This window comes from Octodon degus, unplaced genomic scaffold, assembly GCF_000260255.1.
Source record: "Octodon degus isolate 3935 unplaced genomic scaffold, OctDeg1.0 scaffold00007, whole genome shotgun sequence".
Lineage (NCBI taxonomy): Eukaryota > Metazoa > Chordata > Mammalia > Rodentia > Octodontidae > Octodon > Octodon degus.
Genome location: NW_004524583.1, coordinates 29,580,736 through 29,606,193, shown reverse-complemented (window position 1 = coordinate 29,606,193; position 25,458 = coordinate 29,580,736). Strand labels below are relative to the sequence as shown.

Sequence of the window (25,458 nt, the reverse complement as noted above, 5' to 3'; positions counted from 1 at the left end):
TTCCTACAAATTAGCGGCTTTTCAGCCTCCAATTTTTAAACATATCCTTTATGTATTCTTACTTTTAAAATGAACATGGAGAAGTATTTCCATATTTAGCTTATTACTTCATAATCTACATAAGTGAAAGTGTAATCAAATGTTTATAAAGAAGTACTCACCATTGCCACCAAAGATATGAATATCCAATTGTTCACAAAGATACATTACAAATGTGTTCACCTGAGGCAGGAGACCAATGAAAAATACTATTGGGAAACAGAGTGTAAACACTATGGAAGGAAAGAAGAGTATATTAAAAAAACTATATTTCTCCTTTTATTTCCTTTAAAGATCATAAGCAAGGGGCTGGGGACATAGCTCAGCGGCGTAAGCGCCAGCCTGGCAAGCGCAAGGTCCTGAGTTCATTCCCCAGCACCGCCAAAAAAAAAGAGAGATTTAAAGATCATAAGCAAATGAAAAAAATTCAGTATTAATATAAATTACATACTGTAATACAAATTATATTATAAACATAAATTACATATACAATTAAGATAAAATTTAAAATTATTGCTGCATAACTATTCAATAAAATCTTTCAACTTTAAACACTTTCAAATTATTTGAACCCTTTTCACATAAAAAGAACCTAAAATATAGAATTTTTTAAAAATCTCCATTAAATCCTCTTTAAGAAAAAAATAATTTCTAAAATATGTTTATTATTGGCTTTTACACTCATAATAGCTCAACAGTTTTGTTGTCTAGAAAGGATATCAAAGAACTTAAACTTATTAAACAATTTTGATTTATATAATTGATTTATTTATCATTGAACTATTGCAAACAAACAAATCAAAGTTAAGATCAGAGATGCTTTAAAGATCACTCACCTATAACTAAATCCCTGGCTGATATAAACACCAGTGGATTGGTGAAAGTAATTCCATATAATTTGAACTTAGTTGTAGTAAGGTTTCTGCTACCATAATCCAAGAGCCAAATAAGACCACAACATAAACAGAAGTAAACTGGTCTACTGTAGGCAATGATACGATTATGACCCTGCGAATAATACATTTTAGAAAGTCAGTCAGTCAGATTTAAGTCACATTAGCTTCTGATATCTCTAATGACTTAACATTTTCAGGATGCAAAACATTTCCATGTGGAAGCCAGGTTTTGGACGTTACAGAAGGGAATGACAGTATTTAGAAAGAGGAAAGGATAGAATGAATACTATGAAACTGGACTAAAATTAGAAGTGTCCGAGTGAACTCACTGTAGTATGTGCGCACAAACCGATGGAGGACTAGACACATACGCACACTCGCACACACTCCTGTGCATGTGCGCACCTACGTGCGTCTCCTCAGATGGCCCCGAAGCCACGACATTCTAGCAGCAACGCTTACTATCAACTAAATCCTAAGGTGACACATAACACTGTTCCTGAAAGGGACCCAGGGCTTCCTAAAGGAGACGCTGGCTTAGTGTTAGGGCAGGAAAGTGTTAAGATCAACCTGGAACACGGCGATACTGCAAAAAGGAAACAGCTAAAGAACAGCAGGAGCACGTCCAGAGGACACAGAGAGCAGCTGGACGAGCTCCAGCGGCACGTAAGAGGCAACCTGGAACATCAAGTAGCAACATGTAGTCTACTAAATACAATAATGCACAAGTCCATATCAATACAGACATAAAGGTGAAAGGAAAACCTATTTCTTTTAGTGAAACATTAACTGATAAAATGGAGAAGGAACGATGCAATTAGATAATCACAACTGGAAACCACCACATGGCAACTGACTCATGCAAGAGACACCAGTCCATACTAAAACATGGAAGCAGAGGTTTACGGACTAGCAAAGCCATACAGAGTCTCAAAACATCTCCCAATGGGACACTACACACAAGAGAAAACAGCATGCGCAGAGGAACAGCCCTGAGGGAGTGGGAGCCGCCTGACGTCCTAGAGGCATCTGGCAAAGATGGACACACTTTTATTATCCCAACTGGATAACATGGATACTGCTAGCATCGGGCGAGGAAAAGGTCAAAAAGGAGTTTGTAACAAACAAGACAGTGTCCCCGTCCATCCCAACAAAGAGCTGCCTACTTCTCAACAACAGACTTGGGCCAGGGTTATAGCTCAGTGGTGTAGCGCCTGCCTGGTAAGTGTGAAGTCATGAGTTCGAATCCTGGTACTCCCAAAAAAATGCAAACGTGAAAAAACCCTACAGGTACTACCTTCACCCAAAAGACAAGAATTAGTATCACTATTAAGAGGAAAAATTAACATTGTGTTTGTGATGTTACACTAAGAACAACACATACTTTTGTAATATTCCTCCTTCCGTTATTTGTCCTGTATCTAATCAGTCTAATTGTTTCTTTTCTTTTCTTCTGTATTTTAGGGAAAGGTTTACAGAGTGTTCAGGGTCTTACTACTAGATCGGACTTGTAGTGATTCTCCTGTCTACAGCCTCCCAAGTGCTGGGATTACAGGCACATGCCACCACGCCCAGTCTCAACTGCCATCTCAGTGCGCCCTGGGCCGAAGCTGGCATGGCCAAACCGCTGAGCTATTTGGACAGCCTTCAAAGTCTAATCATGGCCATTCGCTATCAAAATTTTCAACAGCATGAAACTAAAATACTCAAGAATTGCTTCAGATTACAGGAAACTTAAAAGACAAAATGTTTAATCAAGGACTTTCTACTGCCACCTGAGACAACACGCAAACACTAAAGACATGTTGAGTAGAAAATGGCACTGTGTCCACGCTAACATCCTAACTTCGATGGTTATATGAACCTAACGTAAAAACGCCTCAAGGAGAAGTGCTATTCAGATGTAAAGACACCCTGTCTGCAAGGAGAGAGGGAGGGGAGGAGAAGAGGGAGAGAGGAGAGAGGAGAGGCCACGTGCCACAAAAGGAATTAGGCAAGCACAACAGAAGGTTAACAGGCTCTCGGGGCGAACAGTTCCAGGTTTTACTATGCTCACAATTTTTCTCTAAACCCAAAATTACAACAAAATTTAAAGCTAAAAAGCAATGCTTTCATATATCATGATCATCTAAAGATAATCTTACAAAATAATAAACATAATAGTCAAAAGAAAACCATTTCTTTTGCTTATTTATTGCTATTAGCTATCCTAGTGTATGAACAAAAATATTATATTCATGAAAGTTTATCTTTGAACTATTTTAAAGATGACTTCTATTAAATATTCATACTACGTCTAAAGCCAGATCATATGCCATATAAATACTGGTAAGCAGCAGGTATTTCTGTATCGTCACAAAGTAAGTAAGATTTTCATTTCATTAGTCCAAAAGTTTTAATATCACATTAATTAATGTGTATTTCTTTACTCTTGCTCCAAGGGCTATTAAAGCAAAATAATAGTTTTTTTTCTCTTCAAAATTCTATTTGTTAATACTTATTCAGAATTATATGAAATTTATTAAATGCAAATAATCATGTCATAAGTTTACATGAACCACGTCTACTCTGATAACTTACAGGTTATCACAAAATGAATTATGCTCATGTTGATTAAGATTTACAGTCTATCAGTACAACATCATTTTTACTGCATGCTAATAAATCACCTATACAGTATGTCAAAACTGAGATGAGAAAGTAGTAACATAAATCTTAAACTGTTTGATACACACATGGAGAGGGGTGGGGGAGCTTTGGCAAATGTTAATGAACTGCCAGTTACAGTTGTATTAAAAGTAACTTACATGTCTGGGAGAAGAAGAATCTGGCTGAACACTCTAAAAAATAGAACAGAAAGATAAGATGATGCATAAGCAACTTTCAAAATGCCAGAAATGAAATGGTCAAGAGCTGCCCTCCATTAGTTCTATTCCAAAGACGAGACATCAGCACCAGACGCAGGGGCCACTGGAACATTACACGTTCTCATGCCTCCCCAAGTCTTACCGATTCTGTTCAGTTATCAGTTTGCATCTATCCAGCTCAAGGTTTCTGAAATGGCACGTGGTCAACACGCACCCTGCTTACACAGTCGTTAGTACACATGAGTACAGTTAACGCAGAATGCTTTTTCCAGAGCATCACTCTATCGAGGAGAGGCACAGGGAACACGGGTTGGCTTACAGAACTCTAGTTCTGCCTACGGATTCCAAGCTTAGCAAACAATTCAGAGAAGGCCATTCAGCTCTCATCTTGCAGGAGATTTTATTAATTTTCCTACAAAAACTGTTCTAATATTAAATAACTACTCCAATCTTAACTTTTCTTCCAAATTCTAGTTCACTTTTCCCCCCAATGGTTTACTGAAAAATTTCATCAGACTAGTCTTTCAACACCCTACAATTCTACACTGGATCAGTTTCACTAATCTTGGCCTTTGACCCCAGGCTCAATATGAGTTCAGGTAACCTTTGAACTCTTTCAACCTCAATTCCTAGCTTCTAAAGCCTTTCTTACCCTGTCTTTTGTATTTCTGCTTATGACATTACTACTCTTCTGGTCAACTACTTCAAAAATCTGTGAGCCTTTCCCTACTTAACCATAATAACTTGAAAGCAGTGGAAAAAAATAATGGGATAAAGAGACACTGGAGGGAGGGAATGAACTTACATGACTGAAGGCCATAGAGGGATAAAGTGGTTGAAATACAAGACAAGAAAGAACAGAGTGCTGGTCCAGCATGCAGAAGGCTATTTTAACCCCCAGACGACCAAAAAATAAAAATAAACAAATAAATACAAAAACACCGTTTAAAAGGGAAAAAAATAACAAAAACCAATGATTTTAACACAGAATCATCAAATATAATGAAGGGGACTTGGACTTGGTTATTTATCAAAGATTCAGGAAGGGTGAAATTTTAGGATTTTGAATTGATACATCACTTTCAAAACCAAAGAACTGGGAAAGGAAACTATTAATTAGAAGATGATTCTGTGCTATTCTTTTCCTAAAGCTTGTGAAAAAGGTGAAGACTCTGAAGTATACATATGGCCTTAATTCTTACGAAGGGGCAAAAAGGAAAGTAATAGGCTGGTAAGATAGCCATTAGACTAAGCAGACTAAGTATCTGCCTGGGCAAGTGCAGGGGCTGGGGTTCAATGACCACCACCACACGCTGCGCTGGCCCCACCCCCAGGCACACCGAGCCTGCCACTGAGACCGGGCATGGTAGTGCCCGCTTGTAATCCTAGCACTGGGGAGGCTGAAAACAGGAGGATCAATGTGAGCCCGAACTGTGTAGTGAGGCCCTGTACCAAATACATAATAATAATGATAATAATTTAAAAAGGATGACAATTCATGGATAAGGAAATGTAAGGTAACACAAGAGTCAAATGAATGCTTCAGAATGCTCATAAATTAAAAAGTGGAAGGAACAAAAAAGCAAAAGTTATTTGCAGATGGTGAAAACCAGGGCAGCAATGTTACAGGACAGCAGTGAGCAGGAGAAGGACATATAAGAAGGTATGCACAGGTGTTAAATGACATGCCATCCACAGAAGACTGTGTGACAGAAGGGCCTACAATTAGCAATCAAAACAATTATTAGCTACCACAAAGGCTGTAATTTCATCAGGAAAACACCTTTTGCAACAGCATCCAAAAAATGAATGCCTTGGAACCAATCTAACAAAGGATATAAAAGACCGCTACACTGAAAACTAAGTCTCTGAAAAAAATGAGATTGAAAAGGCTTCAGAAAAAGGAAAACTAACCCTTGTTCTTGGGGAGAAAAAAACCAATATAAAGGAAATAACCATTCTCTCGAAACTATTACACAGATTTAATTCAATTCCAATCAAAATTTCAACAGTATATCTCACAGAATTAGAGAAAACAAACCTAAAATTCATTTGGAACTTAAAGGGATCTAGACTAGCAAAGGCAATTCTGGGCAACAAAGGGAAGATAGAAGATATCACAATCCCTGACTTGAAATTATACCAGAAAGCTATTGTTACAAAAACAGCATGGTGTAGGGACTTAAAGTTCAACATATCAATACTTGATGAAAAATACCTGTTCCATATTATGTCTAAGATGTTTGATATGCAGACGATAGTGAGGTTAAGCTTGATAGCCTAGGTTGTTTGGTAATAACAGTAAGCTTGTCCTCTGGATGGTTAACAACCTAAGTTTGCAGACCAAAATTAGAGAAAAAGGAGGGCCGCAAGGAAAGCCAACATTTTGGCCCTAGCCTTCTAAGGTCAATTAAGACTCAGGACATACGAGAACTTGTACTGTAATGCCACGTAACTCAGTGGTGTCCCAAATTTTCTGATCAAGGAGATTATGGGGCCAAAGAGGAAAGTGATCGATGACGTAGAGTGTGCCTAAGGAGAGTCACATGGAGAGGAAAACATTCTCTCAGGCTTTCACAGAGAGCACAATGGCCAAGTAATGGCCATGACTCATCCACATGGCTGACACTGACAAAGGTTCTACAATCTGAGGTACAGGATCTCAGGATAAATCCTGAGGGGATTTCACTGACCTCATCAGACCCAAAAGCTACAACCCTTGTTGCATAGATCCTGCTTTACCTTGGTTTTAACCATCCAGCAGAAAAGTATAAAAACGAAGTATAAGTAAAGCCATGCTGTTATGATGACCTGTAGGGGGCACAGGTCAACAATTTCTGACACTGTTAGTGAAGCGGAAGACCCAATACTATTATGGACTACTGGACTCTTTCAGAATATTTGGCTGAGTTAACACACCTATAATATTCAAATGATGGAACTTAACAAAAAAAGGGGATACAGATGAATGTCTGTTTTGTATCTGTATTCAAAATGGTTAGGACAGATATATAGTTATATTCTCTTAATGAATACAGGGATTTGTTGTAATAGTGTTTGTAAACAGGATATCGTGTCCGCATCTTGTACAGCAATTAACCACTAGGAAGAATGTATGCAATGTGTTAATTATTGAAACTGTCCTACCAATTTGGTTTGAAACTGTCTCATTGCTATTTGTTTCTCAATAAAAATATGGAAAAAAAAAAACCAGCATGGTACTGGCAAAAACAAACAAACAAACAAACAAACCTGAAGAACAGCAAAACAGACTAGAAGACAGAAACATCTCCAGACATACTTAGCCACCTTATCTTTGATAAAGGTGCCAAAGCTGCATAGTGTGACCCTGTTCCACATCCACTAGAAGATAACCTGTTTAATAAATGGTAATAATACATACCAAGATTAAAATTGGACCCTTAACTTTTACCATATATTAACTACATTTGAAATGAATCAAAGATCTAAATTTTAAAACAGAAACATTAAATCTGCTGGAATATGGAGTAGGTACAACTCTTGAACACACTGGTATAGGCAAAGACTTTATAAATAAAACCTTGATTGCACAGTAACTATCACAAAGAATCAGCAACTGGGATCCCACCTTATTAAAGTTTTTTTGGTGTTTTGTTTTGTTTTGTTTTGTTTTGTTTTGTTTTGTTTTGCACAGCAAGAGAAAGCAACAGAGTAAAGAGACAATCCACGTGGGAAAAAATGTTTGCCAGTTATTCCTCCATAATAAAAGATTACTACTGAAAACATAGAAAGAACTCAAAAAGGTCAGACCTCTTCAATTTAAAGACCCAATCCAAAAATGGGCACCTGAGATGAATACACACTTCTCAGATGAAGGAATACAAATGGCAAATAAGTATATTAAAAAATGTTCAACATCACTGGTCATTCAAGAAATGCAAATTAAAACAACACTGAGATTCCATATTAAATGGCTATTATCAAAAAAATCAACCAATAACAAATGCTGGGGAGCTGTGGGGAAAAAGAAACCCTGCTCTACTGGTACAACCACTGTGTGAATCAGTTTGAAGACTCCTCAAAACACTAGGATGGGAGGACCCCTTTGATCCAGCTACTCCCCCTCTGGGTATCTTCATAGAATTAAAAACAATACACCACAGTGATATATGTACACCCATGTTTATAGCAGCACAATTTATAATAGCTAAATCATGGAAACAATCGAATTGCTCATAACTGAGGAATGGATAAAAAAGATGTCATCTTTTTGTACAATGGCACACTACTCAAAGAAAAACTGGAGACTTTTATAGGTAGATGGATGCAACTCAATGTCATACTCATAAGTTAAGTAGATCAGATGCACATGCACAAGCATTGTATTTTCTCCCTAGGGTAAAAGGCTCAAAGAGTAAATAAGATCCAAACTGTACACTAGATACTGTAAAATGGGAAGAAACTGCTTAAAAGGAAAGACAAAGTGACATGAGAGAAAGGAAAAAAGAAAAGAAAAAAAAAAAAAATATATATATATATATACACACACACAAACACAAAAGATAGTTAAGATAGTTATATTACTAATTTCTCTTTGTTCACTAAAAATGAAGTTTTTGGCTAATATTGTTTGGACAATTAAATGCCTATATCTCATACTCTGTATAACTAATTTAAAGATAATAATATGCAATGCATTAACCATTGCTGTCTTCTTCCTGTCTCTCTCTCATGTATTTTGGACGGGTCTCACTACGCAGCTCGGTCCCATACTGGTCCTCCTGTTTTCAGCCTTCCCTGCTCTGGGATTACAGGTGTGCGCCACCACAGTCTCGGTGGCCGGCTCAGCGTGCCCAGGGGCAGAGCTGGCACAGTGTATGGTGCCAGGGATCAAACCCTGGTGCCTGTACTTGCCTAAGCAGGAGCTTAGTCTGCTGAGCTATCTCACCGGCCCTCCTCTTACCTTGTTTTGAAATTTTATTTATTTATTTTCTTTAAAGAAAAAAGGTTGTAATTTTAGTACTGCAATGAGGAAAGCAAACATGGACACACACCTTAAAGAAATGGAATTGATGACCTAAGTAACCTACATGACTAGAGCTGGCTTTATTCTACTTAAAGAGGCAGAGAAGAAAGAAAGGACAACTGAAAGTATACGTCTGCAGTTAGCAGTCTAGTGAAGGGCTCTTCAGACTAACACATACAAGGCAAATAAGCAGCTAGGAAACACTCTGTATTCAGTTCACAGCAATTTTACATGGAAAGTGAAATTCTGTTAGACTTAAGTTGGTGTACTTGATTCTCCCATTTTTTAAAACTTAAAATTGACAGCAATTGGTTTGCCACGGGCCTCTATTTAAAAAGCAATAATGTGGGGCTGGAGAGATGGCTCAGTGGTCTAAAGCACCTACTTGAAACAAGCTTGGCAAAGCACAGGGACCGCGGTTCGATCCCCCAGCACCACATGCCAGCCAGCCCCGCCCCCTGGTGGGCTGAGCTGGCCACACACACAATAAATAAATGTAATAAAAATAAATAAATAAATAATTAAAAAAAATAAAATAAAATAAAAATAAAAAGCAATAATGTGACACCACACTTCTTTTGATGTTCCAAAATAACAACAAACACAAAGTTTTGACTTTTACCTACTGATGACAGATTTTAATAAATTTCATTCACAGAAAATTCAATAGATTGGAGTGTAAAAGTTAATGTTAAATCAAAAAGAAACAAAATTTTAAAAAGAAAATTCTTACTTAAAATACGTATACATATATATTTTTGTGGCCAGCTCAGCCCACCCTAGGAGTGGGGCTGGCGCAGTATGCGGTGTCAGGGATCAAACTGTGGTCCTTTCACTTTGCCTAAGTTTGCCTAATATTTTGTTTTAATTACAAAGAAATCATTTTTTAGGAAACTTAATTTACATAGTTTTTTTAAAGTTTATATCTCTATTTTGTTCTCTATATAATACAAACATCCAAGGAAAATTAATCCAAAAATTATCTTATTATTCAACAAATGGTATGAAAACGCTTGCTTTTCACATCAATTTTATCCCACAGCATGAAAAAAAAAAAAAAGAGAGAGAGGTGAATACCTTCAGCAGTGAGTACTGACAGCTGGCTATGACCAGGCAGAACTGGAAGACCCAGATGTCTGTGAAGAAGCCCTGGATGAGAAGAATGGATCCCAAAAATGCCACAAGAATAGCCAGGATGACAGCTAATACATTTTCCAGGACCTCACGATTTCTGTTAACAGAGAAACGTTTGAGTAAGTATACTGTGAAGAAATTAAACAGATGCAAAAAAGGGCCGACATCGAAGCAGAATGTCTGGAATGCGCTTTGGGTGCAGCACTAGGTTTGAACAGGCTGCAGATCACACTGAAAAAGAAATTGCTGTTATATGGGTTCAACACAAATTCAAATCAAGTGCCATACCAAATCTATAAAGTTCCAATTATACTGTAGCTTTCACTTCTATTAGAAGTTTTTTCTTAACATTTGCCTTTCTGGCAACTTTATTATACAAAGAAAAAGTTAAAAGGACTAGCCAAATAGCTCAGTGGATTAAAGTGCCTGCAAGCAGGTGCAGGGGCAAGGGTTTGATCCCCAGTCCTGTCCTGCCAGCCCCACCCCTGGGGCATGCTGAGACGGCAACTGAGACTGGGCGTGGTGGCGCAAGCCTGTAATCTCAGCACTTGGGAAGCTGTGAACAGGCGGATCACTACCAGTCCAATCTAGTAGTGAGACCCTGAATACCCTGTAGCCCCTTCCCTAAAATACAGAAAAAAAATTAAAAAAAAAAAGTTTAAAAACTAAAACCTCAGAACAATTTCTAGAGAATTTTAAATTTGAAATACTCATTATTTTATATGACAAAGCTCATAACCAAATTTCAATACCAAGTTGTTTTGCTTTCCCCTCAAATAATCCCCAACCGCACTTGTTAGGATCTCTTAAACACAGGCTCTTAGGTGTCTTGAGAATGAAGGTAGTGACCAAAATCCTATCTGACTCTATCAAGCTGCTGAAACAATACTATACTTTAGCAAATTGAAAATGTGAAAGAAAAAAACACTGTGTCCAAGATATTAGAACTAGTAATGAAGGTGATTTTTTGCTACCCTTAAAACTTAAATTGATGTCATTACTTTTTGAGGAAATTCTATTTATACAATGCTAAACCTTTACTTGTTAACGTTCTGTTATCAAATAATATTAAATGACATGAAAATATGCTCAGCTCATTTGCAACCTGAAGCAGAACACAAAACCAAGCATACAGGAAGTATAGGTTCTGTCATTAAAAAAAAAAAGAGAGAAAAAATATAAATGTTATAAATGATAATAAACCAAGAATAATATTTCTAAGAATGGCTCTTCAGAGAGGGACTGAATGTTCTGTGTCTTCAAAACAGCCTCATATTTAAATCTTTCCAATGACGGGGACGTGCACGCTGAGCTCCTCCTGCTTCCCTGCTCCCTGGCTGCCGTGAGTGGCATCCTCACCACGTACTCCCACCGTAACATCCCGCTCCACCACAGGCCCAAAGCAGAGAGCCATGTGGCCTGGACTACCACCTCTGAGCCAAACCAAGCTTCCTCATTCTAACTCATCACCTGGGCATGTCGTCACGGAAACGGGAAGCTGGCTGCTTTGCATATATTCATCCACGGATCATTTCAAGGACGCTGCGATCAGCTGTACTGGTGGGTTTACCTTAGCAAGCCTTGCTTTGTTTCTCAGGTGGTGCTGCTGAAGATCCCAACTGGGCCTGTGCTCACTAGGCATGTGTTCTACCAGAGTCACACTTCCAGCCCATATGTATTTTGAGGCTGTTTTAGGTACAGAACCACAGAAGACTGTTAAACCCTACAAGTTTCCTGACTCCATTTCATTATTAAATGATGTTCCCTTTGTGACAGTACTCTCTGCTCTGCCATATACTTTATCTAACACTTACACAGATGGCTCAAAATTCTTTTCTCTGGTCCATCATGATTTATCTTTCTCAATTTTTTTCTTCTCTTTTTATTTTTGACCTACTGTTCTGACACTTAAATTTCTGTAGACAGCAGTCTTTTTAAATGAAAGTAACTCAAAATTTTTCCAACTGTATTATTTTCTATCTGTACTTTTTATCTCTTTTTAATGCCTTTTAAAATGAGAATCATCTCTATTAGTCTGTTTTACTTCCTTTCTTGACATGTAAGCTCTAAGTCTTGTACTAGGGGTTACCTATAGGTGTGTCCAACCTGCAACCTATGGGCCCCTTGCTGTCCTTTTAAAATTTTATATTAAAGAAGATAAAGTTTGATATTCAGACAGATAGTGAGGTTAAGCTTAACAGACTAGGTTGTATGGTAATAACAATAAGCTTGTCTTCTGGAGGGTTAACAACCTAAGTTTGTAGACCAAAATTAGAGAAAAAGAAGAGCTGCAAGGAAAGTCAACATTTTGGCCCTAGCCTTCCAAGGTCAATTAAGACTCAGGACATATGAGAATTTGTACTGTAACGTCATGTAACTCTGTAGTGTCCCAAATTTTCTGATCAAGGAGATTATGGGGCCAAAGAGGAAAGTGATCGATGATGTAGAGTGTGCCTAAGGAGAGTCACATGGAGAGAAAACATTCTCTCAGCCTTTCACGGGGAACACATTGGCCAAGCAATGGCCGTGACTCATCCACATGGCTGACACTGACAAAGGTTCTACAATCTAAGGTATGGGATCTCAGGATAAATACTGAGGGGATGTGACTGACCTTATGAGATACGAAAGTTACATTTCTTGTTATATAGGTCTTACTTTATCTTGGTCTTAACCATAAAAAATATAAAAACGAAGTATAAGAAGTAAAGCCATGCTGCTATGTTGAGCTGTAGGGGACTCAGGGCAATAATTTCTGACATTGCCAGTCAAGCAGAAGACCCAATACTATTATGGACTACTGGAATCTTAGAATATTTTGCTGAGTTAACATACCTATAATATTTAAGTGACGGAACTAAACAAAAAAGGGGATACAGATAGATGTCCATTTTGTATCTGTGTATTCAAAATGGTTAGGATAGATAGTTATATTCTCTTAATGAATAGAGGGATTTGTTCTAATAGTGTTTGTAAATTGGATATCATGTCTGCATCTTGTACAGCAAATAACCACTAGGAAAAAAGAGTATGCAATGTGTTAATTATTGAAACTGTCCTACCAATTTGATTTGAAACTGTCTCATTGCTGTTTGTTTCTCAATAAAATTATGAAAAAAAAAGAAGATAAAGCCTTGTTACATACACATTACCTATGTATGTATTTTATTTATGGCTCAAAAATCTTCCTCTTCACTCAATGCTGCCCAGGCAAGACAAAACATTGCACACCCATGCTAATTTATTGTATATATTTTATGATACTGTATCTTCAAGTGATGATACAAGAAACTTGCATATTTCTATTTTTCTCCTTTGGGCCTTTATATTGTTATCAGTATTATTTTTACATGTGATGAGCTACACAGTCCATTGTTACTTGGTTTAAGCCATCACCTCTTAAAGCGATTTAATTCTGAAGAAAAATATCTTACATATTTACTCATGTAGTTAGCATTCCTCGTGATCTTTATTCTTTTAGGTAGCTCTATAGTTCTGATATCATTTTCCTTCTGCTTTAAAGAAATCCTTAACTGTTTTTTGTAGCATGAATATACTTCTGATAAAATGTTCTCATTTTTCCTAGTTTGAAAATGTCTCTCTCTTCTTCCCTTTTCTCAAGTGTTTTTTAAATTAATTAATTTGGTATAGGCACTCACTACATAGCTCAGGCTCCTAATGATCCTCCTGTCTCAGCCTCCCCAGTGCTGGGATTACAGGCATGTGCCACCACGCCTGGCATCAGGGCCAGCATGGCATCTAGTACTGAGGATGGAACTCAGACTCTTGTGCTTGCCAGGCAAACGCTCAGGCCACTGAGCTATCGCCCCATCCTCTCCAGTAAAAGAATACTTTCACTGGTATGCAATATTAGGTCTACAATTTAGTAATTTTCCTTTCAAAAATTTAGAAGACACTGTTCCACTATTTTCTTTCAGTATTTCCACCAATAAAATGAATGTCTTCCTATTCTTACTCTTTCATATTCAGATAGGCTTTCTTTTTTTCCTTGTGGTTTTTAAGATTTTACCTCTGGTTCTGAGGAATGAACATGCCTTGGTGCAGCTTTCTTCAGGCTCTTGTACTTGGACCTCTCTTCTGAATGTGTTTACAGTTCTCATCAGATTTGGAAAGCTTACTGTTACTTCTTCAAGACTTTTTCTTTTGTACTTGTCTCCTCTTGCAGCACTCCCACAGCTTGCTCTTGTTGTTATTTTGTTTAGAAGGGAGAGATTGTTTTTATTTTTTCCCTGCTTCACTGTAGACAGTTTCTATCATTATGCCTTCAAATTCACTAATCATTTTTTCTATAATATGTAACCTACCCATTAATTCCATCTGTGTACTTCCCTTCTCTTCTTTTTCCTCTTCTCTCTCTCCTTCCTCCCGCCATCTCTTCCTTCCCTCCTGTGGGGAACTGACCCAGAGCCTCATGCACACCAACCAGGCCAGGGTTCTACCATACCCTCAGTACCCTAGTACATTTTTGTTCCAGACATGGTAGCATTCAACTTTTTAAATTTGATTTGGGGATTATTTCTAATCATCCTGTGTCATTTCAAGTTGGTTGCTCTTATTTTTATGATAGGTCTTGTATTCTCACTTCTTCGCATGTTTTCTTCTTTGCACGGCTGGTTATCACTGACTGAATGGAGAAGAATCTAATGTAGTGAGTGGAGGGTAATTGTACATTACTATCAATCTCCATGAGTTTGTTATGCTATGTGGAAATAGCATGAGCTCTCTGGGTCTTGCTTTTATAATTTTTTAGGTGGATCTAAAAGTAGTGTTCACACAAGGCTAACAATTCTCTATTTTTGAGACAAAATTCTCTGGAGCAGACAGCTTCTTCAAATATATGAATTCAAAATATTCTGCTCAACAGCCAAGAGGACCGACTCTAGACCTGGGAGGTCTGCCATCCAACCAGCTTGTTCTCATCAGACAGTCTGTCCAATGGACTCCAGCTCAACTAATGAAGGCTGCTGTCCTCTCAGTTCTCCTCCCGTGTGTCACAATCCAGGAACTCTCTTAGGTTCCTGGGGCAACTGCAGGCTCACAGCATCTGTTTCTCATCTCTCAGGAATCACTGTCCTTCACTGTCTTACCTCCAGTGTCTTAAAAACCACCTTTTCGCATATTTTGTCTGTTCACATGGGGAGGATAAATCTAGTACTGTTATTCCATGTCGAATGGAAACAGCTGTTAAGTCACCACATTTGTAACCCAATCAATGTGTTTATCACCAATATAGCAGTGCTAAGAAGTAGAAACAAAATTTTCCTCTCATAACTTTTATACTGAGGGAGCCGCAGATAGCTCAATGGTCTAGGTGCCTGCATAGAGGCAAGTACAGGACCCAGGCTCAATCCCTACTACCACATCCATGCCAGCCAAGGAGACTGGATGTGGTGATGCATGCCTACAATCTCACTGTTGGGGAGGCTGAGATGGGAAGATCACGATAAGTCTGAGCTGCATAGTGAGATTCGGAAGGCCAGCCAAATAGCTCAGCAGATTAAAGCGCCTGCAAACAGGCACAGGGGCCAAGAGTTCAATCACCGGGCCTGCCATGTCGGCGACGAGAGGGTGAATGAAACTGGGTGTGGTGGTGTGTGCCTGTAACCTCAGCACTTGGGAGGCTGTAAACAGGAAAATCGCTAGAAGTCCTATCTAGTAGTGAGACCATAAGCACCCTGCAGGCTCTTCCCTAACATACAGAAAATAAAAAAAGTGAGATCCTGTACCAAATACATAAAATTTTTGCAAAAGGTCCTGGGAGATAGCTCAGTAGAATAAATGCTTGCCTGGCAAGAGCAAGGCCCTGAGTTCAATCCCCAGTTCTGCCCAAAAAAACCAAAAAACAAAAAACCTTTAACACAGGATCATATTACCTACAGTATTAATAAGATTATCAATGCTTCATATATTCTATATTTTAACAACCAGCTGAATGACTGTTATTGATAATAAAAGATTTCCTTATATAAATTTATTGTAATTACAAGTTTTTAATGGATTCTAAATGAATCAATCCCCAAAAGACAAAAATAGAATTATTTCCTAACATGACAATGGCATAAGACACCAAATTAAGAACAAACCCTTCACATATTTTAATATCACACTACTTACCTATCAAACAGAGCCAGAAGTGTGAGTCTGTCAAAGTTAATGCCGATCCACAGCTGCGGCAGGATCCAAAAGCGGTAGTAATGTTTAACCTTTTGGGCAGCTTCTTCTGTTGGACCATAAGTGGCCGCCAAGTCAGGGCTTAGGTCAATGTCCTGTTGCTCCAACAGGTCTGTATCAATGGTCAATAGTCTATTCAACCGAATCTGTGGGAGAGAGAGCTAAAACAAAGTCAGCACCAGAAAACTTGAAATATTTTTAATTAAATCATGACTGAGTTACTCTGTCAGTTTATATATTACCCAAGCTCCTGAATACTCTGGCCCACTCCTTGGGAAAGCTACGATCGCTAGAAAGCACAGAGGGTCACATAACAGAAGGTGAACTGAAAGCAGGCAAGCTAATCGACAGGCGGTTGGGGAGCGTGCGTGCAGTCCTTAAGACTTTATGCTCATACAGCTAACAAATCCATCGAAATAGCCTGCCCTGAAGCACTGATAACTTCTCCCAGCCACACGGATGCTCCTTTCTCAGTAAACTAGGAATCCCATTGCTAACGAGAAATCTGAGCCCTTGGCTCTCATTTCCACAGATGGTGTCCTGCCACTGCTGTCACTGCTTTCAAATCTTACTCTCTCCTCTTGTGTTGCTAGGCCGCGCAGTAACACACACACACAATATGTACGTGTATACATACACATATTATATATAATAAAACATATTAAATATATATAGGGGTTTTTTTTTGGGGGGGGGCGCAGAACCAGAGATTGAACTCAGGCCCCTGCGCTTGCCAGGGAAGCGCTTTATTCTACTGAGCCATCTCCCTGGCCCCTCAAAGTTGAGAAGGATTTTTTTTTTGGTCCTCTCAAGATGCCTCATGGGCAGGTCAGGTAGGGCATGAGGATCTGGGGAACGAACCACAGAATTCTGAGCCCCACTGCTTTGCATAAGCAGGCATTTAAACAACTGAGCTTTTGGGCAGGCCCCCTTCAAATATATATCTTGATGACATAAACAATGCTTTTTTAAATTCCTACTATATCTCATGTCATAATTTCTATGCAGTAATTGTCGGGGTCAGGGAGATGGTTCAGTGGAATAAGCACTTCCCTGGCAAGGGACTGAGTTCAATCCCCAGTTCCACAAACAAACAAACAAACAAACAAACAAACTGTAATTGGCATTACAACTATACCAAATCATAATATCTGGTGAAGTTGACAAATAGTACAATTAATAATTCACAATTAGATTATAGATGCTAGTGAATAAATGGACCTTTACCGATCCTCAAAATATGTGTATTTTAGGGGCATAATAAATTTCATGGTTTCTTCTTTGTTTCTTATCAAAGGACTAAGAGAGATCTGCTATAGGAAACACAGCTGATTTTTCAACCATTTTCAACAAAATTGACATTTTGAGACTTTATCGATTTTTCTGATTTGTACACCTATTAATATAAATATGAAAAGATACCATGCTGCAGTAATAATGAAAAACCTACCACATCATGTGGGTAAAATCGTACTGAGGTAGAACTGGATACATGAGAGTCCGTGTCACTAAAATAAAATGGATAAAAAGTCAGAGGATAGTTTGTGAAACAGTGGAAAGAAAAATAAATGGTTTAAGTTGGATGGTATTTATATTATTTTCACTTTTCCATGTCAACTTCAAAATATAAAACAGCATTTCCTTGAGTTGTGATTAAGGGAACACCATATGAACCAGTTATCTGCGTCCAAATCTCCTCTTCAGCAAACTGAGATCTTGGACAAGTTCTCTAGTTTCTTTATTCCTCAGTTTTCTCACTGGTAACATACGAGTGCTTGATCACAAGGTTCTCATGCAAGTGTTTAAATGAGAGGATCCAATTAATAAATTTCCCGGAGCCATTAAAAATGGAATATATTTAAGCTAACAAATGATACAGCCTAGAATATGAAAATTCAGTTTCTACAAGTCAGTTAATTTTGCATTTCAAAATTGGAGGCTTTCTCCCATATATAATGTAAGAAATTACTCTTCACCTATATTATACTAAACCTAACAAGTGTTTCAATTTCTCCACTCTCACAGGTTTCTACTGTTAAGAATCAGCTAATATACATTACAACTGAATAATTTTTTGAAAGCGAATCCTAACCGTACTGGATCAGAATGCTTATGCAAATAACTAGAAGACCCTACTCATTTAAATGGCCCCTCAAATCTCAAAAGAATGGGCCAGGTATGTTAGTGCACACCTGTAATCTCAACACTCTGGGAGACTGAGGCAGGGGGATCCTAAATTCAAGTGCCACCTGGGAAACTTAGCGAGACCCTGTCTCAAATAAGAAAAAAGAAGAGTGGGGCAGCTGGGGATGTAGCTCAGCACAAAGGCCCCAGCTTCAACCCTCAGTAGCACCAAAATCTATTTTTTTAAAATTAATGCACAAGTTAGTTAACTAGAGTTAGCCCTTCTACAAGGTACATAAGATTTCACGTATGCTATACCTCAAGTACATGCCATAAATAATTTTAATCAAGCTTCTGCTCCTTGAGGCTTAAAATATTTAAACATGGCAAATCTATGTAACCACATATATACCCCTAACATGTCTTCACACATACCAGATATTAGATGCTCTTCTTGCTGCTGGTTCAAAATTCACAAGTGACATATCACAGCCACCAGTCTCATAGAGCGTAGAAGAGAACTTACCTAGCAAATAAATGATTTTTTAAAAAAGCTGTTAGCATTCTAAGAAGTTTTCCTTCATGATAACACTAAATAACTTTTCACATTTAAAAAAAAAAATCAACCTTTTCCAAAATATCTTAAAAACAATTATCTGGATGGAATTCAGCATGATGTGAATTGAAAAAGAAAGCTAGAAACTGGGGTAAGACGCTACCATATATAGCCTGGGGTTAACAGGAAGGGTAACTTAAGGCAGCTTTCTCTCTTCTCCTGCCCACACATCCCAGTAGTTATGTGAATTAATCTAAGCCAACTGACCACTTCTTGTAGGTGGTGAGTGGCTCTTAAGTTTTCAGACAGTTCAAACTTCAAGAAAACAAAGAAAGACAATTTAGGAAGACATGAAGTATCAAAGCGAACCTAAGGAAGTGTAAGAAACTGAACGAGTTACAGCGCTGGTGCTAACTGAACTACTTAGTGAATATTAGTAGTAGTATGATTTTTATAACAAGGAGCTCTGTGAAATATTGAGGAATAGTAATTGTGACATCAAAATAGCTCTAAAAACTGGTAAAGGTTTAGAAATGAAATCTGGCCCGACTCCTCTTCTCAGCGACAAGGCTGCCGCGGCAGTCCTTACACTCATCACTGGGGCCTTTCCTTAAATACTATGCTCACTCCCGTGAAAACAGAGCAACACACACCTGGCTGCCTCAACAGAAACTTAATCACACAAAGTGATTTCCGGTAACAGAATTGTAAAAATCTGAATAATGCCTCAACTGCATTTTTGAGGACCTGTGAAGCCACAGCGCTAGCAGGACGTATAAGCAAATTAATATAAATTCCCAGGAGGGCAGTGAGTAGCGGTATTTAATTTGGTAACCAGCTATTGGTAGCCCAGGCTGCTTTTCAAGAATCTGAGATTTTTCTTTCACCAGCCAGTGTTACTGAGGCTGTTCAATAGTTTTGAGGGATCCTAAAGATCAGTATCAACTTCACAGCACGCTAAAACGCAGGTTCTTCCACGCTTATAATGTAAACAAGACACAGTAAGAATTTGTATAGTTTAAATGTAATCCTTCAAAGAAATGACAAAAAGCCATAATATGCTAATATGTAAGGATGTACAGAACATTTTAAACATTATTTTATTCTTTAAAAGGCTTGGGAGGGGCCGGGGAGATAGCTCAGTAGAATAAGTGCTTGCCATAAGGGCCTGAGTTCAATCCCCGGATCCGCCAAAAATAAATAAATAAATAAATAAATAAATAAATGGCTTGGGTCCAGGGGAAAACACCTTTAATAAGTAACACTGATCAAATACTTTCTGTAGGTCATGAGACAGGCTATGTAAATAATTTTATTTTATTAGGCTGTTTGCTGTAGAAGGATTCTTTTCTAGCACAAATCATATACTTCTGAGGTCAATTAAGAAAAAGCTTTTTTACAAAATACTCAGTTCGTGTATTTTTCCCAAGGAGGGATTATTCAGCACAGATTATCTTAAGACCCTACTTTTCCTTCCTGGTCTTTCAGTCATGATTAACAAACAACAATAAAATGATACAGGCTGCATACTTCTTAGAAGCACTGCTGACAGTTTTCATTTCATGGAAGTGTAGGCTGCAGAAATTATTAGTGGGGAAAAAAGAACCACTGGTTCAAATGAAACTGTAAATTTTAAACAGTAATGTTTTACATTCTGCTTCTTTATAATGGATAATCGAGGTTAGCTGTGGTATCACAACTAAACTTTCACTAACAGAAAAAATACTTTAGGGCTGGGGAGACAGCTCAGTGGCACAAAGACCTGCCTGGAAAGCTCAAGGTCCTAAGTTCTATCCCTAGTACCACAAGTAAAATAAAATAAAATAAAATAAAATAACAAATAAAAAACCTGAATAAAATCATAGATTGTAAAATGTTGAAATTTTCATAAACTTAAGACTACATCAGAGTAACAAAAAACAGGAGGAGTTCAGCTACTACACATGAAGTTCAATAAAAATGAATGCATTCACTTCTGTGTGATAACATGCAATCCATATGTATTTTAGAAATAAGTTAATTCTGTACTCTGTAGTAGTTTCAATTATTGTACTATGTTGTAAGTTTTCCATAGGACTCTTATAAATCTATTTTAGTTATTAAGTATATTTATACACAGCTAAAATGAACTGAACATGTCTTTATAATTTCAAATAGATGAGTGAGAGAATATTAAGTGATTTTACTATGTTGTCTTTTACAGATGTTTAGTATTACACTTACCTAAAGTAGCAGCGTTTTATTTTAAAACTTTATGTATTCAGTACAGGGTGTACAGGGTCTCACTACACAGGCCCGCAGTGCTACTCCTGTGTTCAGCCCCCCAAGCGCTGGGATTACAGGCGCGCCACCAGGCCCAGGCTCAGCTGCCCTCTCAGCATACCCCAGGGGTAGGCAAGCATGGCAAGGCGGGACGGAACCCCATCTCTTCGCCTCCCTAAGCAGGCACTTTAGTCCACTGAGCAGGCCGGCCCTAGCATTTTAATACAAATATTTAGTAACAAAGGTTTGCTAGACAGAAAGAGAGCTAGAAAAATTGAGTAGCTTTAGTACTACCTAAATCTACAGCTCTGATGCTTCAGGACAGACCAGTAACTGACAAGTGATAACCTTCAGAAATTTTATTGCAGTTTTTGTTTTGTTGACGAGGAACTAAACTCAGGACCTTGTGCTTGCCAGGCAGTCACTTATGCCACTCAGCTGTCTTCCTAGCCCCAACCTTCAGAAATTTAAAGAGAAATATAAAATTTGTCTAAGAAAACGGAACTTATGACTTCAACAGATGTGCCTGACTTCAGCAGTGTTTTATTTTCCCACTCAGAAGCTTGTGCTTGGCTACCACACCTCAGGAGCATGCCCAGGCTCTCCAATACACAGAACACACACACTGTAACCAGGCTCCATGGAACAAGAAGCCAACTTAGTGCCCGAAAAAATCTCATATTCCATTTTAAGTGTAAGTATGGCATAGGGCAGCACTTAAAGGATGAAATTTAAGTTAGGAGATGAATCAGAAAACAAATTATGCTAAAAATACAGTTTAAAAATTTACTGAAAAATCTGGTAATATTCTAATGTACTAACTTGCCAAATAACCTACTATAGACAGCTTGAAAAATAACTGAGATAAGTATATATGCTCTTGGTTTATAAAGATTAAGAATGCCTTAATTCACAGTAGATTTTTATTTGAAACCAAAGCTATAACCATATTTAGAGTTAGATTTAAAATAAAGTATGCACTAGCTAGACATGGTGGCACACACTGGAATCGCAGCACACGGAGAGGCCAAGAAAGATCCCAAGATTGAGCCCACCCTGGGCAACTCAGCAACACCCTGCCCCAAATTTTCAAAAAATTTAAAAGGCCTGGGGATGTAACTCAGTATGAAGGGCCTGGGTTCAATCTCCTGTGACAAACAAGAAAAATGTATCTTATTATAACTATTTTAATATTGTCCTACATTAAAAACAATTTCAAAGTAAATTAATATTAACCAAAACAAAGGAACATCAATGAATAAACTAAAGCTATCCTGTTATGGCCCAACTTCCAGTTCATAATTATATCTGAAAGAACACTCTGTCATGATTTCAAGAGGAAAAAGAAATACATTTCGGACAAAATATGACTAGAAGCTGAAATTTCACTCATAAAAATTACACTGGTCATGAGATAACATCTTTAAAGAAAAATATAGCCAGCACATAGGCACATACCTGTTATTTCATCACTCAGGAGGCTGAAGCAGGAAGCCTGCCCAGAGTTCAAGACCAGACTGGGCTACATAATACTACCCTGTCTCAAAAACACATCCAACTATTTCTCATTCATGAATATTCATCAATGAATGCAAATATATACAGAAATTTGTTAATCATTTCTTTGAGTAGGAGAATTTCAAAGCAACCATAGGTCAATAAATAAGGGACAGGCAACACAAAGACGAACAGCACTGGAGTAAGACCAAGGACACATACATGTCTGCCTGAAGCTACGAAGGGCACAGCAGACAAGTGCTAAGTACACACCGGCGAAAGACTGATTAAAGACAAGAAAAAGAAACAAGACTCTCAAACTTGTCCTAGCAACAAAATTCCTCACGTGACAGAGCTTAGGCACATCAAGAAATTTAAGAAGTGTTCAGCTAAGAAACTCCTACTGTATTCGTAATGTTAATGTAACCCGTTTTTCTAAAGACATCTACACACCTCCTTTTATTCTTCCAAATACAAAGAAAGGAGGCTATTCAGTGGGGAATTTTCTTCGACTTCCAGCCCCCGCTTCATGCAGTGTCCCCCAATTCTAACCTTAATACCCTGCCCTAAAAGATTTGTCCCTTTTCTAGAATTATTCCTAGGGCAGAAAAGGGCCACAGAGCAAGAGGGGAGATACAGAAAGTAAACGTATCCAGCAGTTATTGAAGACTGGTAAGAGGACCACACACAGCTACAAGACAGTCCTCAAGCAGTAAGTAAAAACAGTACCTACTTCTGATAATGGGGATTCTGTTCATAATGATATCACATATTAGTGTATAGGTACTTTTTTATTTGTTTATATGTTTGCAGCTTACATGGTTTATAATATGTCGAGGGATGGTTACAAATACATATTACAGCATATTTCTTTTTTTTTTAAATCCCCTTTCCCTTATTATTATATTTTTAAGAGAGAAATCCTTTAAGATCAGTTCTAATTTCCGGGACAGCACCCACTATTACCAGGGGCAACAATGAATCTCGGAGGTACCATCCTGACTTTTCACCCACACAGACATGATTCACCATAAGCGCTGTTTACAGTTACTGGCTTGTTTCTTCTGATCAGGAGCAGAGGCTGAGGCTAGCAAACTTGCTCCATGAGCAGCCACACAGAAGTAAGTTTTACTGGCCACAGTGCCTGCTGCAACAATTCAAGCCTGTCAGTATAACATAAGGCACCACAGATGACACACCATATGAAGAGGCATTTTATTTACAAAGCCAAGTACAAAGTGGGACTCACCCCACAGGCTGTGGTCTGCCACCTGTCTGACCTAGTCCCAAGCCTCAGGCTCCTAAAATCTTCTTAACTCTCCTGACACAGTAGAAATCAACTTGCTACCTCAAGTTTCAGTATTTAAAAGAAGTCCATCTCCCTACAATACCAGCACTATACTGCTAGATTTCTAAACAGGAGAAATCAGAAAAGAGGTTGAGCGTCCCAGATGCAGACTGGCTGATACACTTAGCTAAGTGACATCTGGTTCTCCGGATCTGACTTATTGCGACCTGTCTTCAGCCACAGCTGAATCTCCACTCCTGCCTGTGAATCCCCACACCAACTGGACTGTCCCAAAACCACTGCAGAAGTGCGTCTGCTCTCATTTTGTTTCACAGGGCCGAGAATTTCTTGCCTTGATAAACTAATGCACAGCAATGATACTATGATGCTAAGACTGACTAGGTAAGCAAAACGGCAAGCCATACAAAGATAAAAGCATATTCTAAAAACTAAGTTAAAACTAAAATATCAAGAGCTCTAAGACTCCAACAGTAAAATAACCGACAGCCTAATTGTAAAAATGAGTACACTATTAGACACACCTCATGAAAGATCTACATAAGCCAAATACATGCATCAACAGATGCCACTGTCCTTAGTCACAAGAGAACTATAAATGAAAATCACAATGACATCTCATCATAAACCTACTAAAATTATAGGCCTAAAATTATAAAGCCTAATAATAACAAATGCTGACAAGGTTTAGAACAAGTGGAACTTGCTGGTGGGAATATAGTGCTTGTTTCCAAAAACCTGACAGGCATTTATAATACCCAAAATGCAGAAACGACACAAATGCCTATCAGCGGGTAAACGGACACACTATATGCAGCACGCTCACAGCACGGAGTAGCACTCAGCAGGGAAAAAGAACAATGACAAACGCAAGAGTGGGAACGTAAAAGGGTTACAGTGCACGAGAAGCAACACAAGCGGCCAGAGAGCTTTGACTACACTTATATTCACTTCTAGAAGAAGAAAATCCTTAATGACAGAAAGCAGGGAGAGGCTAGGAATGACCAGGACAAGAGAGGTGGACTGCGAAAGATCACAAACGCTCTCCTGAAGCTGGTAGAAATAATCTGCATCTTGACTGTGATGTTTCCACAGGTGCACAATCTCGGAGCAGACAGTCAACTGTACACGTTAAGTGGGTGACACTTATTATATTTAATATATATGATGAAAAATAAGGGAGAAAAAGTCTAGCCAAGTACAAGTCTGAGTGGATGAAGCATGGCACAATGTAGCCAGTAACATTCCGACAAGGCATCAATCACAATTTTGGAAACTGATAGTCATATTTGTCTGTTTTGGCATTTCATTTGAAAATACTACTCTTCAAAAGATTTAAAAATTATAGGGGCCAGCCAAATAGCTCAGCAGATTAAAGTCAAAGCTCCTACAAGCAGACGCAAGGGCTGGGGTTTCGATCCCCGGGCCTGCCATGCTGAGATTGAGACTAGACATGATGGCATACGCCTGTAATCCCAGCTCTTGGGAAGCTGTAAACAGGCAGATCACTACAAGTCCGATCTAGTAGTGAGACCTTGAATACCCTGTAGACACTTCCCTAAAATTAAAAAGAAAAA

The 25,458-nt window shown here is 38.3% G+C and overlaps 1 protein-coding gene across 4 annotated transcripts in view; it reads right to left on the bottom strand.

The window, feature by feature from the left end:
- Positions 1 to 25,458, bottom strand: part of Pcnx1 (pecanex homolog 1) — a 134,443-nt gene that overhangs the window by 63,836 nt on the left and 45,149 nt on the right. For 3 of the 4 annotated variants that reach the window (XM_023703279.1, XM_023703283.1, XM_023703282.1), the window contains 7 exons: positions 18,696 to 18,786; positions 17,587 to 17,644; positions 16,080 to 16,297; positions 9,888 to 10,041; positions 3,743 to 3,775; positions 876 to 1,047; positions 162 to 272 (listed from right to left, as the gene is read on the bottom strand). In XM_023703279.1, coding sequence (XP_023559047.1) covers positions 162 to 272; positions 876 to 1,047; positions 3,743 to 3,775; positions 9,888 to 10,041; positions 16,080 to 16,297; positions 17,587 to 17,644; positions 18,696 to 18,786 — 837 coding nt within the window. The remainder of the gene's footprint in view (positions 1 to 161; positions 273 to 875; positions 1,048 to 3,742; positions 3,776 to 9,887; positions 10,042 to 16,079; positions 16,298 to 17,586; positions 17,645 to 18,695; positions 18,787 to 25,458) is intronic. The other variant, XM_023703281.1, reaches the window with a different exon arrangement.